At 32.9% G+C, this 15,238-nt stretch overlaps 1 protein-coding gene across 1 annotated transcript; it reads right to left on the bottom strand.

The window, feature by feature from the left end:
- Positions 1-3,945: 3,945 nt before the first annotated feature.
- On the bottom strand, positions 3,946-11,022 carry LOC132276281 (ALBINO3-like protein 1, chloroplastic). Its single transcript, XM_059777635.1, has 11 exons — positions 10,543-11,022; positions 9,972-10,082; positions 9,774-9,848; positions 9,088-9,148; positions 7,692-7,765; positions 7,477-7,581; positions 6,317-6,424; positions 5,581-5,684; positions 5,232-5,438; positions 4,791-5,148; positions 3,946-4,389 (listed from the first exon to the last, which is right to left on the bottom strand). Exons 1-11 carry the CDS (start codon positions 10,885-10,887, stop codon positions 4,312-4,314), a joined length of 1,626 nt encoding a protein of 541 aa, XP_059633618.1. The 5' UTR covers positions 10,888-11,022; the 3' UTR covers positions 3,946-4,311.
- Between the last annotated feature and the right edge of the window lie 4,216 nt (positions 11,023-15,238).

Genomic DNA, 15,238 nt, shown 5'->3' with positions numbered 1-15,238 from the left:
GCCTCGCTAATAATCGATCCAGACATTAATTTAAAATCTTAATACGTACAAATGATAGATATACATATTAATTATATTAATTGGAAAACAAAATGAATAATTTGAGTGGTAGCATCTACACTTTGTGCTACTGGTTTGCACCTAACTTCAACTAAAGCTAGGTTGCCACATCAGTGGGCGCAATGTTTACCAAGTGCAACGTTAGTGACATGCAGCACTGACATGTGTTAATACTACAACATCATAACCCAAGCTCAGAAAAACCTAAAACTAAGGTGTTTTTGGCATGCACAATCATATACACTACTTAGCTTCTTCATGTTTGGTGAAGCAATCCACTATTCCTCCTACTCATTACTTTAGTTATATATATATATATTTGTGTGTGTGTAAAAACCCAACTCATCATTTTATCACCTGATCTTGAGTTCGGCCTAGAATTAGGAACCGACAGTAATGTAATTATTACTAGAGTTGTAGAGTTAGAACATCTGAAATTAGCCAACACATATTACAACAGCAGCATTATAGCATGAGTACCTGCATGTCCACTCCACACCCAAAGTAATTAACACACACAATCATATATAATTGTTTGTATACATATATAAAGTGACAAACAATTAATGAGTGTGTGTGTATATATATATATAGTGTATGTGTGTGTTTATGGACAATAATTTGCAATATTGGGACAATTTTTGCCAACTTTCCTTACCACCACGCTGCATAATGGTGGAGTCCGGTGACAAATAAAGTAATTAACATACCCAAAGTAATTAAAAACACACACAATCATATATCATTATTTGTATATATTGTGGCTAGCTATATATACATATAAAGTGATAAACAATAAATGAGAGTGTATTTATTATTTATATATATAAATATATATGTATATATATGTAGTGTGTGTGTATGTGTATGGACAATAATCTGTAACATTGGGACAAATTTTGCGAACTTTCCTTACCACTACGCTGCATAATGGAGTCCGGTGACAAATAAATATATGCGCGTGTGGATGTAAATATTATATGATGGGGTTGAGGCCAAAATCTGACATCACCATGCACAATGAAGTTGACTGTATAATAATAAGAATGAGAATACATATATATATATATATATAAATTGTTGACTAATTGTCAAAATCAGAGGTGGTATTGCAGGTTAAATTATTCGAATATGGCATGAGATGAGACAATTTTTAGGCAGCAGGTGCAGCGTGATGAAGTCCTCTAGAGTCTGGACCAGCAGCATCTTCTTCTTCTTGTTGGTGGATCTTTCGAGATTTGTTTTTTTATTTTAAAATTTATTTTCTTAAAAGCTTAAATTTGTGAGTGAAGATGTTTCTCAATTCTCATATTCTATTTAAGAATTAAGATGGTTATGAATGTAAATAGTTAATTTTAATATTTTTTAAAAATAATATTAAATTATCTCAAACCTCCCTCTCTCTGTCTATTCTCTTCTACTCCTTCAATCCCTCTCTACACCTATATATATATATATTTTTCCATATTTTCTCTATAATTATAAGGTAATTTAAATTAACCGATGTTTGAATAAATTATACAATTAAATTATACCTAATTGAAAATATAAAATGTTAAACTAATACATATTTAATAAATTCTACAATAATACCTATTGACATCCTGATTTAATGAAGGGTATTTTTGACCAATTAAATAGATTACATGTGTCACATACTTTTTATGCCTATAGGTGTCTAGTCTCATTATGTAGCCTCCAAATTTAATTTTTAAAATTTTGAAAGGACATCTTGCTTTTTGTGACGGTGGACAATGACATGGAGTCATTTTCATAAACCATCATCGGGTGTGAGCTCTTCCTCCTCCTAATCAGTAGACTAACTCAATCAATTGACCCAATATTTCACTAATATATAACACACCAAATTAAAAAGTTCACTTTCTCTCTCCAGAACGGGATCGAAATCAAGGTGGGAATCAACATGTAATATATTTCAATTTAGACTAAGAACATAGGCATAAGAAGTATGTGACTCAAAATCAGAACAGCTCAAATTTGTCCAGCCAATTTTCGAGTAGAACCATTAGATAATGGGAATTAATCAAAATTATAATGCTAACATGACAGATTCCAAACTTTTGTCAGAAATAGCCAAAGCGCGCACACACATATATACATATATGTTGGATTGGGACATTTCATTTTCTTCATACTGTTTCTCTTCCTATATCTATTCTATCTTTCCAGAAAAATTAACGAAATTATCAGCTTGTCACTCTTCTAATTTAAAATTTTCACTTAAACCCGGCACACGTTTTTGTGCGAGTCAATTGAATTTTCTTTTTTTTTTTTGTACATTTATCAAATATCACGTACCATTAGGTAGGTCGTGTGTAATGTTCATTTGTCTCGGGATTTAATTTATTTACTGTTCGTGAAGACGAGTCAAATGGATAATTGAACGAACAAACAATTTTTTGTAATTTTTAAGATGGCTGATTATAAACAGGGTTTAATATCGTAACGGACCTCTGAGTGTTGTTAATTACGCAAAGCATATTATCAGCTAATATGTTTGTTAAGAACATGTTAAGGGAATAAATATGCATATTCCAATGCTGGATGACTTCAATTGTTTGGGTTTAATTTGATATAACAGTGCGTGCTGCACAATCTTACTGATAAAGACAAGCCCCCTAATCTCCAGTGTCGCCAACTAATTAACGACACGTACCACAAGCAACCACATTTATTTTACTTAATATATATATACACACACACACACACACAAACATATGTAATATATATAGATTCTCAACAATAGAATAATGATTTTGGGCAACTGCACAGACATATACTTGATCCATAAGTTATATAATATATATATATATGTGTGTGTGTGTGTGTGTGTGTGTGTGTGTGTTTAGAATACAATGCATCAAACAGTTGAATAGACATGCATATACCACATTTTAAGTTAGGCTAAAGAGCAGCATGTTCGGTAGGTCCTCTATAATCATGTGTCATTATAAAGTGCTTAATCTGTCATCTCAACTAAGAAGCAAACGGTCATTATTAATTAATATCCCATTTTGTTAATAGATTCTGTTAATTATAATGCTCTTTCTTTTCTCTTCTTTTTCTGTCAAATAACTCCAGCAATATTTTTGGAGAGACTCACCTTTTAACGATTAACGAAGACAAAAAGTTACTCTTTACTTTAAAGAAGAGAATAAATCGCTCACGCAACTTAAATACAATTGTTCACAGGATCCTCTTAAGCTGTGTTCGTTTACATGAAATTAAAATTTGCGGAGGAAAAAAATAACTGACAAAATTAAACCAAAATTTTCTCAATTCAACGAATTCGAATTTCACGCATTGAATAATCCTACCCCGCATTTGGGTTCATTGATTGGTTTGGATATAAAATCATTTTTCAATTTTTTTATTCGTCATAAACAACTGCGTACACGCTAAGGCATCGACCCAGTGAGACATTTCATATTGTTATTAATAAATATAAGTTAGAATATACTCAATCAAAATAGTCCGTTCTCCAAGGGGACGTCTTGACGGTAGTACAACTTGTGAATGGAATGGCTTCTCCTATGGTCCTGAAATAGCTGAAATTCAAATCTGTAGATAAACGTAAACTTCCTTCTCTGTCTTACAATACTACAAGAAGCAAAGCAAACATCTTTCTTTCAAGACAAGATTCAAAACATGTTAAAGAGTTGCAAGTTATTGAATTGTCAAACAAAAGACAGACAGACCAACTGAGATTTACCAAAAAGGAACAACTTTGACCTGTGCAAATCGCTTACGCCTTACAGCAGTTTTTAACTTCTAAAACTTTCCTTTCTGCAGACATAAAATAGGTTCAACCTTTTCAAAATATCAAGAATACATCAATAATTCAATATATTCGCCAAGAACAAATTGAGAAACGGATAACAAATTATAACAAGTATTTGATACAAACTATTTTATACATTATCCAACTAATACAGTTACATGTAACCACCTCAAAAATTGCAGCACTCTTCATTTGTAACAATAACTTGCACCCTCCTTTTGGCTTCAAGACTCACCACAAATGCGGAAGACACTCCATTCAAAATATTCAGTGGATCCTTTTTAAGGATGGGTGCGTGTTGTTGCCATGACGTGTGCAGTATCATCGAGCTTCTGTTTTATCTCTGATATGTATATAGGTGTATATGATTAAGTCAACCTTTGATCTCTTTGGCACAAAAAAAGGTTATATTGCTCCTGTAGTCCTACAGCCGTTTCACTTTCCATCATTCACTCACTTCTGTCCGGGCTTTTGTCTTCACCAGAGAGTTTGTTATCTGTAGTGCCCATAGCGGCGACTGCTTCTTCCTGGAACAATAATGGGTGATAAAGTGATCAGAGCTTGTTGCAATATACCTCAAATCTTTTACACACAACATAATATGCTATACATACATATATACATGTGTAAGTAGGAAATAATGTTAATCCCAACTCAAACTCTAAATTGGACCCTTTTTCAATTGATAATATTCATATTATACAAGTCTACAGCCAAGATTAAAGGAATAATTTCTTTAGAGAACTAATTGCTGCTATGTGCGCTTAATTCATAGAAAACCCAAGTAAAAACCATTGCATGTAAACAAAGGGATATGAAAAAGGTAATAGCCACTGTACCAGAACACCGACCTTAATGCATCTTGTGAGAATGTATAATATTAAAAGCACAAAATTAAAAACTTCATGGTATAGAATGCAAATGCTACCTTATCTAGATTTTCATAGAAAGATTGATCATCATTCCCATTCTCAAGCTTGTCAGAAAGTTCACTGTCTTTCGTCCTAAAAATGTAAGTCTCCTGGTCTTCCTTTGTGTCCAAAGTAGAAAGATCACCATTCACAACACCATGTCCACTATTTGAAGAATTGTTGATCCCAGTCGAGTTAAAACTTCCGTTCCCTGACTCGGCTCTACCTCCATTTTCCCTCTCAACTAAATTCCCTTCCTTCTTAAGTCCCTCATTTGTAATTTGAATCCGGTTAGTTGCTGCTGCTTCAGCTTTCCCCTTTTCTTCCTCTCTCTGCTGTCTTCTCCTTGCCTCTTGCTCCTTTAACTGCTTAAATCTGGAAAAACCAACAGTCGGACTAAAAACAACGTTGATTGTAACAACAATGCATCCACGTCATAAGAATCAACAACTATTAACCTTTCACCAGGACGGGGCCCCTTTGGAGTCGCCTTTTCTCCTTGTCTAGCCTCATTTGAAGTTGTATTCGTTTCAAGGACAGACTTCTGAATTTGGGTTAGCTCTTCCTTAATAATATTATCATTCAACTGCCCCACTAAATTTTTTGCACCCCCTAGCTTTTGAAGCCATACTTGTTGTGCTGTGCTCAATATGTTGTTTGTGAACCTGCATAAAACAAAAGCAAATAAAACTTTGTAAATACACAAAAGTTCAGAGAACCACTGATTAAGATTAAAACATAGTTTTTTTTTGGTTGATCGTGAACAAAGAAGTTCCAACATGAATGGGGGGGCCTACAGCTACTCACCAATAAAGGCTTAGCCCAGAAGGAACTGAAAGAGCAAAATAACCAATCAATAAGGGCAGGAACTTCGTTATAGCTTGAGAACTCTTCAAGTTTGGATCGTTATTCTGAAAGTCACGATACACATTAAACATTAAAAGAATGACCCTTTTTTTTTTTTTTTTTTTTTTTTTTGAAAAAAAAAAAGGCATTCTGTTGTCTGGTAAACTAGAACAAAATTTAGCAAATTGAATCAAGAAGCAGAACTGAATTGCAGATATTGCAATACACTATAGAAATTCATGATGAGCTGAACTAACAAAATGGAATTTGAAGATAACTGCAAAGCAAAATCAGAAAGGATAAACAAACGCATTAAAAAGTTTCAAAAAAATAAAAAGTAAAAAAGCCCTGAATTTCACATAGGGAAATATAATGAAGGTCAACGTAAGTACTCCTTGATGAAATTGAACATATCTCTTTCTTAAATGCGATCGTGGAACCTCAAATTCTCAGATGATAATAAAATTAAAAGGTGCCTTAATGCATACCCAACCTAACTACTAAATCACGAAGAAAGTAACCCAATGGATGTATTCATCTTGAGAATGAAACAGGTTCAAGCACCAATATAATATCCTACGCATATTGTCAAATAAACAGAAGAATAAGAAAATCAAAGATTTTTAGATGTGGAAGAAGATAGCAGACATTTTTCATTTGAAACAACCAATAAATATGAAAAGTACCAAAACCTGACCTGCGATGACTGCATGATTTGGACAGAGATGTATTGTGAGAGAACAAGCAGCACAGGTAAGACAAGATATGCCAACGTATCTGACCATCCAAGGGGAGGATGACCATCCTGTGAAGAAATTTTGAACATATAAGCATGGGAATCAATAAAAGAGTTTTAGATAAAATATTAAAAACCAACAAATGTTTGGTGAAAGAAGCATCAAACTTGTAGTCTGTTAACAAAACCAGATTAGCCAGTTCCGATAGTTGAACCGGGGACTGGGCCCCAAAAAGTTGCATATATCTTCTGACACCGCTAACTACAAGAAACATTAAGAACCGGTTCACCCAACTGGTTAATTATGAATCACTTAAACCAGGTCAATTTAATAAGGACCGGTCTTGATTGTAATAAAAAAGACGTTACATTTTATTTGTAAAAGTATCAATGTGAAGAAAATTTATCTTTTCTAGTGTTTTAGAAACAAAATAGCTTTAAACTTCAAAAATAAAATAATTGAGAAGAACTAAGGATCAAACAGAGCCCTAGAAACAACCCAGACCCTTCACATTCTCCTGTACAAATGTTTCTGCTTCAAGCATATTACAAAGCATTTTACATGAAAACCAAATATTTATCATTATATGTAAATTTTCATAATATAAGACATTTTATAAGAATAGCCATAGCTGTCTATTTCCGGTACTTGGACACGACATAGAACCCGGTTCTGATACTCGTACTTCTAATTAAATGTTAAACATTTTTTAACTAGATTCAACAACATGATAATTGATATCCCTCAGAGAGATCTTAATCTATGATAGACACTCTGTTACATCCAACAAATGAGAGAAGTATTCACAACAAATACTAGTATAAATGAATTTTACTGTACACGTGATGAAAAAATAAGTGTCTAATAGCACTCTTAACAATATAACAGCATGATTTCAGCCAAAACACAAAAAGCTTGAATAGATTACAATTTTTTTTTGATAAGCAAAGCTTGAATAGATTAAAATGTCTATGATGTTTTTAAAAATACATCCAAGGGACGCAAACTTTTGGGTGCACCATTTTGGCCTTATTCTTCTGTAATTGTATCATCGCTCTTTTAAAAAAGTATCTCTTCATAAATAAAGGAAGTACAGACTTAGAATGGTTAAGACACTTACTATAAAAGGAAAAAGCCATGAAATGCCACCGCCACTTTGTCGAGCAGCAATTGTAGTCGGCCCAGCAAGGGATGGTATCCAGAAGAAGCCTTCTGTCAGGAGTCCCTTAACATTAGAAATCAGCATTTCATTAGATGCATGGGATACTTTGACTAGAAAATGGAAGTGGAAAAGCATGAGTTCACAAAAGCTCAATCAACATAAAGGCATTTTACCTCATCTGCAACATTTGAAAGGGCTCTATAAAGCCCAATCCATACAGGAATGGTGGCAAGTGTTGGCAGGCATCCTGTCACAAAATGGAATTAAATAAAACCAAGTTCACAACCTCAAAAAATACAGCAAAAGAGTATTGTTACACAAGTTTTTGGCAAAAATAATTAAAAATTTCAACTAATTTCAATTGCTCATGGTTCAAACCTCAAAGCACAAAATCCAAGGGTGATTAATTCCCATGAATACTTTGGGGGGATAAAACTACCATGAACACTTCATTTAATCCCATTTGTAAGATCTATATCCAATTTAAAAACAAGTGACCAATAAAGCATATAAAACTATCTAAATCAACATTTTTTACTTTGAAAATTCATACACCACAAACGATCCATTGAACATCCATGAAATTTGATGTATGAACACTAGCCTGAGACAGAATACTAGTAAAACAAGTAAACAGTCCTGAACTAATACAATGAGAGGTTGACAATATAAGAGCACCAATACTGTGAAAAATACAACACCATGACATTAAAAAAGCCAAATACATTGAGAGGTTGATAATGCTAACACAGGAGATAAGTAAATGAAGAATGAAAGCTTAAATGTCCATCTCTTGAATTTACTCATTTTTTAGATTTTTTCCTAGGATGGGGATTGATACAGTTCATCAGTTTGAACTTTTTGCACAGAAATTTCAATCATAATAACTTCTGAAACGAAAAATTGAATCATATTCAATTTGCTCAACCTAAATTCAAAATTATAAAAGGAACATGCAAGTATGAGTTTAAAAGAACTCAGTTTGGCATATCGCAGACACAGTTTCATGCATGATTCAATAGTGATTCAGAATCCAAGATTCAGGAATTCAAATTTGACATGACTAATGCATATTTAAGAAGGGACAAAAGGTATGGTCACACATTTCCATTAGAATATGAGTTTTGAGTCTATTAAATACACAACACTCTTGAACCCTTTGCTAAATAAGGATTACAGTGAAACAATCATGCATTTAGGTTGGTGAGACACACTAACCTATAAAAGGCCTTTAAAGGCATTTAGTATCCAAATATTTTTGGATAATTGTCTAAGAAAGGAACAATAGGAGCAACCAGTGAAAATCCATGGCTATTTTCATTCATTTAATTAACTTTTATCTAACAAATTTTTTCAAAGAATGACGATAGTTAACTATATATGGCAAAGCAAATAAACTTATCATGCCCTATTCTAGCATTGAATAAAGATATACATAATTCATTATAACAAAAAGCTAAAACCAGTGCATCTTTAAGTAAAAGTTCTAACAATAATCCATGATTATGTAAGAAGAAACCAAAACACACACAATTGAACGCAACACTCCAAAACATGCAACATATCTACCTGCCAGTGGGTTTATGCCACCCAGTTTATACAATCGAGCAGTTTCAAGCTGAATTCTCTCCTGCAAATCAGAAGGAAGATGATTGGCCATTGGAAAAGCAAAAAGTTCATCTATTGACATCCCCTTAGCCTTCACTGGATTTATTTTTCACAAATAAAAACAAGGTTCACTGTTTGATATATATGAAAAGGTAAAGGTAAAAGGACCATTTATTGTCAAATCTATATTCTGTTTATAATGCTACTCTTAAGATAGTTTCAAGAAATGAGCTTCAAATTGAACTATTAATCAATCAACAAGTATCTGGCATTTAAACTACCACTAGAACATCTACTTAATCTCTAATGTACGTGTATCTTTGAAGTATTTATCACTTTTATTAATCTCTCAGAGTAAGTCGATTAATCATTTCTTTCACTCAGATTTTTTTAAAGGTCAGGTCCAATCTGAGAATTTGATAATCAATGCTAGTCTAACTACGTGTTATGTCCACAAAGATCTTGAAATAGAACTACTATTCTTCATTATAGGTTTCGAACTAGAGAATATATTCAATCTGTGATGTAGTATAGATTAAAGTGTGCTAAAAAATCTAGTATTCTATGTGTAGTTAATAGAATTAATTAACACAGTTTTTTTTGTGGTAATAGGAAGACACTCTAGAAAGGAAAAGATGAAAGGTGACCTGATCTCCAGCGTACCGTTGCTGAATAGCCTTTATTTGAGGTTGCAATGATCGCATTGCCATCGCAGATTCGACCTGCCCACAATAGTTTTAAAGACATTTAATTTTCATCGGGCCTATAACCTCAACAGGATTTTCAACTGCAAATTTAAAGAAGTGTACAAACTTAAATCAATTCGTTAAAAGCAAGAGACCAACCTGTTTCTTCGATAATGGAAATGTGGCAGCTTTAACAATTACAGTTAGTAGAATAATTGCGAAACCATAAGCATAAGGAGCGTGTAAAGTAGAGAGCCCATCCTTCAGAACCTGAAATTCACACAAATAACTGTTGTCAAACCCCATATGACCCACCAGACATAGAGAATTCAAAGTTCACACGCCAGTTAATTCCACGGTGTTGTATCCACTTGGAGCATACTGCCTATATGGGATTTGGGTCTCCTCCAACAGAGCATACTGCCTATATGGGATTTGGGTCTCCTCCAACAATCTCAAAATGATTGTTTTCAGACTAAAAATAGAATTGTTGAAGCTTGAATAGATGAGTCTCAAATAGTTTCTTATGCCTCAAACTTAAAGAAACAACAATTCAAGATTTAAAGGACTAACTCAACCAATATTTATAATTTCAGTTTTTAGACTCAAGTTGAAGTGGATTTTGACCTTGTTCATATAGTGATTGTAAAGCACTTGGGTAAACCACAAAATATATACAATTGAAAAAGTGGCAAAACGAATAGCTTTCAAAGTTGGAACTTTTACAGACCTTTAAAACGCTTTCCATGTAATATGTAATCCCAGAAAGCCAATCATTGTTCTGTTTGGTGCTCGCAACCGTATCCGAAGACGAAACAGCGGCATCGGCAATTGTGTAAAGGAAACCTTCGGCTCTCCCAAATAGGTCGCGAATTAGGGTCTCTGCAGTATCAGGATCGGGAAGTGGTACGTGCCCGAATCCGAACCTGGCCACGCCTAGTGTGCCGCGAAGGAAGGGCTTGTGATGCGAGAGACCAACAAAGTGAGTTCGGTGGAGAAGTGGGTTTATGGTTCTGGTTCTGTCTGGGAAGGGAGAGAAGACCAGGTTAGGTCCAAATGAGAGTAGAGAGGCCATTAATGGCGGTTATTTTGCAGTTCTTAGGTTCGCTAATGCAAACCCTAGGATGCAGATGCCGAGTGCAGAGGGTTTTGTGGTGTCCAGACTGCCGATATATGGAATAATGTATCACACACGTGTTATTTGGATGAGTCATAGACTTTTGGGTCGACACTTTACTTGTTTACGGGGAGAATTTTCACATGCGACAGATCAGAACGCTCATCAGTGTGGCATCTCAAGTAGGTGGGATTGTGAAAGAAAAAAAAAAATAAATAAATAAAATTAGTGGGTGGATTGCTAGGAAGCCTGGGGTCAAGTTCACCACCTCCACTCAAGATGGCAAATAACCCAATCAAAATATTCACTTTATATGGTAAATTATATCACTTCTTGTTATGGTGAAAGTTAGCATTACGGTGCTGAATTCACAATTACAAAATTAAAATTTAAAAATAATAATTTGAGTTTGAAAATTAGATAATTTCAAAGTCGAAATCACTAGTACCGAGATCTCCACTCCAGATGGCAAATAACCCAATAAAAAGATTCACTTTATATGGTAAATTATATCACTTCTTGTTGTGAAATTCAGCATTACATTGCTGAATTCACATTTACAAGAGTTAAAATTTAAAAATAATTTATTTATTTTTAAAATTTTTTTTGATAATTTTGGAGTTGATGTCATATATTAAACGATGACATCAATCTATAAATAAAATTAGTTAAATTTATTTCCCGTTACGAAATTTGATGAAAGGAATGGGAAAAAAATCCTCTCCAGTTACTTTCTTACTGGATTAGTGTAGGGTAAAAAAATTGACTTGGCAGTTGAGTCATATTTACCAAAGCTTCTAATTTATACATATAACTTTCGTATATAACATATATATATGTGTGTGTGTGTGGCATTATTTTATAAATTTAACTTTTACTTTACAAGTCTCAAAAAGAAAGAACAAAACTGTTCCCCCAAAAAGTCAAAATTCCATCAAAATTAAGTATGAAATAAGCAAATAGAGACCAAATGTAAAACAAATCCAGAACAAGTTGCATTAGTAATGCTTTTTGATTAACGAGCTCTCTATTCAAAGAAACAAAATCAGACCTATTTCGGAAGAAGAACAAACGATTTACCTAAAAGGAAGAACAGAACAACGAAGACGATTTTTTTCGACGAACCAAGCATTTACTTAGTTGGAGAGGCTAGGTGGTCTAGAGGTTAACGATTTTTTTCCCGATATAGAAGAGTGGTATTTGTTTAATAATATTGTGGAGGGAAAAAATCCCCTCCAATGAGAATAATCCACATCATCATAAATAACATATCCTTGATAAGTTTATAAAGCCCACCTCACTCAAACCCAAATTGAGTTTGATATTAGTCCAAGATCATTGTTCACAAACCCAATACCATTGTTATATGACCTTCAGCCTTGTTGAAGCCCGAATTAAGAGATTATCAGCCCAACATGTTAATATTTAACATCCGGTCCGTTACTCAAGTCCAGCCGGATCAAAGTTTGTTCAGCCCAGTTACTCAAGAATGCACAAGTCCTACCAGTTGAAGGATTTACCATAGAAGGAAAATTCTGAGATAGGAAGTTCTGTAAAAGGCAAGTTTTATGTATGGAAAATTAGACAATGGAAAGAACTCTATTAGTAAAGAATGTTTATATAGAAAGAATTGGAGGACAAGCAACGCGAGTCCTACCATAATTTTACAATCTTTTGTATATAAATAGAGGCTTAGACCTCCAATAAAGGGATCAAGCAATTTACGCTTCTTTATACACTGTTCTTATTTATTTTTATTGTTTTTTGAGTGAGTTGTTTTATTTTTCTCAATCATTATTAGTTGAGCGAAATTTTGCACCTACAAATATACTCTATATAATATATTGTATAAAGTATAACATATAAAGTTATATTCGTATATATGATATAAAAAAAACAATTTTTTTTTCTTAACTTGCTCACTTGGTATGACAAGGCTATGTTGGGGAGGTGGCGTTAATCACTATAGTTCGATGCTCACTGAATGTCGTTGAGTGAGAGTAATTGAAGAGGATTTTTTATTTTTTTTCCAAAGGGGTGTAATAAAAATGATGGAAGTTCAGTTTGACAAATCATTTGTCGAGCATTAACCATATGGAGGGAGTTAATTACTTATTTTGGTGAAAAAAATAAAAAAATAAAAAATTACTTATTTTGGACGCAATGGAAGGCTTTTTGATTAATATACCATAAATGAATTGTTTATTAGTCAAACTACTTTTTCTCACACTTGTCCATATTAGGTCTGTCAAAGGATTAGATTCTAATTCGAATCCAATCCAATTACTTAGATATAGATTGAACAAAAAATTTAATAACTCGATTATGATCCGAATCCGATAATTCGATTTCTTAACAAAACGAATATGATTTATGGTAATCCGATTAGATTATATATATATATATATAATATAAATATTATATATATACAATACTTCTATCAGATTTATAATAGATGTTAAAAAAAACAAAAAAGGACTAAATGCTCTCACTCCCCCTCAGGTTTCGACTTATTACTCTCATATTAAATCTTAGCCAAAATTACTCTCACACCCCCCTTATAAAAAAATATGATAAATGTGTTTTTACTATAATACCCTTAACTTTATTAAAGCTCATGCTTATGTCATTGCTAACATGTGCAGGTCAAACGTGAAATAACAATATTACCCTTTATTATTTAATTGCCAAAACTAAAAAAAATAAAAAGTAAAAATAAAATCCTCAATTGCCACCACAGCCACCACTGCGCTGTCTACCTCAGCTAACCACAAAGGTCTTTCTGGCCCTCCTGGATCCTTGACTCCGGTGCTTCTATTCATGTCTCATGCTTACCCTTGTAGAAGCCTCTTCAGATATTGACTGCATATGGATCTCCACTCTCTGTGTCTCACCACAGAGCCATTACCACCACTGGCGTGCGTAACTGACTTGCAATCGGATTCTCACTCTTCGGTCCCAATTCAGAGGTCTGATTTTCGGTGCTCTCTAGATTCCAATGTTGCTACATTAATAGTATTTAAATAAATCTTTCCATATATATATTTGTCAATAGGTAGAGTGGTTACCAAAAGAGTTTTTTTTTTTGGTAAATCAACTCTCTATTTGGTTGCCAATAAATGGAAGGAAAATAAAATGGATTTTTTTTTTTATTTGGAAAACTAAAATGAATTTAAAAAAAAAAAAAAAAAATCTATATCATGGTTTTTTTTTTTTTTTTTGGTAAACTAACCTTTGTTTCTTTCTCTCTCTATTTGATAAATTCTATATGAATGACTTTGTAAAAATAATGACAGCCATGGCTTCTAATTTTTTACCCCTCCCAGGTAGTTGTGGTATGGTGGCGGTGGTGGTAATTGGGGGTGAACATGGTTTGTTTTTTGCTCTTTCAGTGGTATTATGGTTGTGGTGGTATTTGGGTGAGCCATAGAAGTACTGTTAGGGTTATTTTGGTCCATTAAATTGATATTATATTTACATAAAATCATGGAGGGTAATTTAGGCATTATATTTTATCAATTTGAAAATAAAGGGGTGTCACAACAAGATAACCCAAATGTATTAGCAAAATTGGCTGAGGTTTAATATGAGAACAATAAATTGAAACCTGAGGGGGTGTGAGAGCATTTAACCCAAAAAAAAAAATTAGTCATAACATTAAATATACAATAGTGTAGGGAAAACTACATATAGGTAGAATTAGGAGTATTAAATAACAAAATAGTCTATTTTAAAAATTTATTTTTCAATTTGATTGAATTAAATAAAATAATTACAAATGCATCAAGAATTTTTGTTAAGGTCCAAAATACCCTCTAAACTCTCGTTCCAAAATATCAAAATATTCTTTTTAATATCATCCATTTCAAAATACCAAAATATCATTCTTAATATCATATAATTCCAATATATATATATAAAAGGAAATTATTGGATCTTGATATGTGGTTTCTGTACTTGAAGGAACCGTTGTACGTTAGAGAAGAAAATCCATAAAAAAGAATCGAATCCATTGCAACAAGAGACAATCTATTAAAGAGTCCCTTACAAAACAAATTTATTTTACACATTCGCTATATATATATAGGATAAGGAAATAAACAGGAATTAAAGAGGCATTAATTTGGAATTATATTATCTTATGAAGGATATTTTGGTATTTTGAAATAAGATTTTGGAAGATATTTTAGACTTTAATAATAATTTTTGATGTATTTGTAATTATTTTATTTAATTCAGCCAAATTAAAATGACTATTTTGTTATTTAGGACTCCTAACTCTACCTATACGTAGTTTTCCCTAATATTT

Source organism: Cornus florida, unplaced genomic scaffold (genome assembly GCF_030987335.1).
Source record: "Cornus florida cultivar Cherokee Brave unplaced genomic scaffold, ASM3098733v1 CherokeeBrave_3.0.0_Hap2_Chr10, whole genome shotgun sequence".
NCBI lineage: Eukaryota > Viridiplantae > Streptophyta > Magnoliopsida > Cornales > Cornaceae > Cornus > Cornus florida.
This window is presented reverse-complemented; position numbering and strand designations above follow the sequence as displayed.

Excerpts from the sequence above, each read along its gene's own strand:
- LOC132276281 (XM_059777635.1), bottom strand. The coding sequence starts at position 10,887 with ATGGCCTCTCTACTCTCATTTGGACCTAACCTGGTCTTCTCTCCCTTC. Across the intron at positions 7,766-9,087 it reads TGGCATAAACCCACTGGCAG|GATGCCTGCCAACACTTGCC; the intron begins GTAGATATGTTG and ends ATTTTGTGACAG. Across the intron at positions 5,149-5,231 it reads GGGCCCCGTCCTGGTGAAAG|ATTTAAGCAGTTAAAGGAGC; the intron begins GTTAATAGTTGT and ends TGGTTTTTCCAG.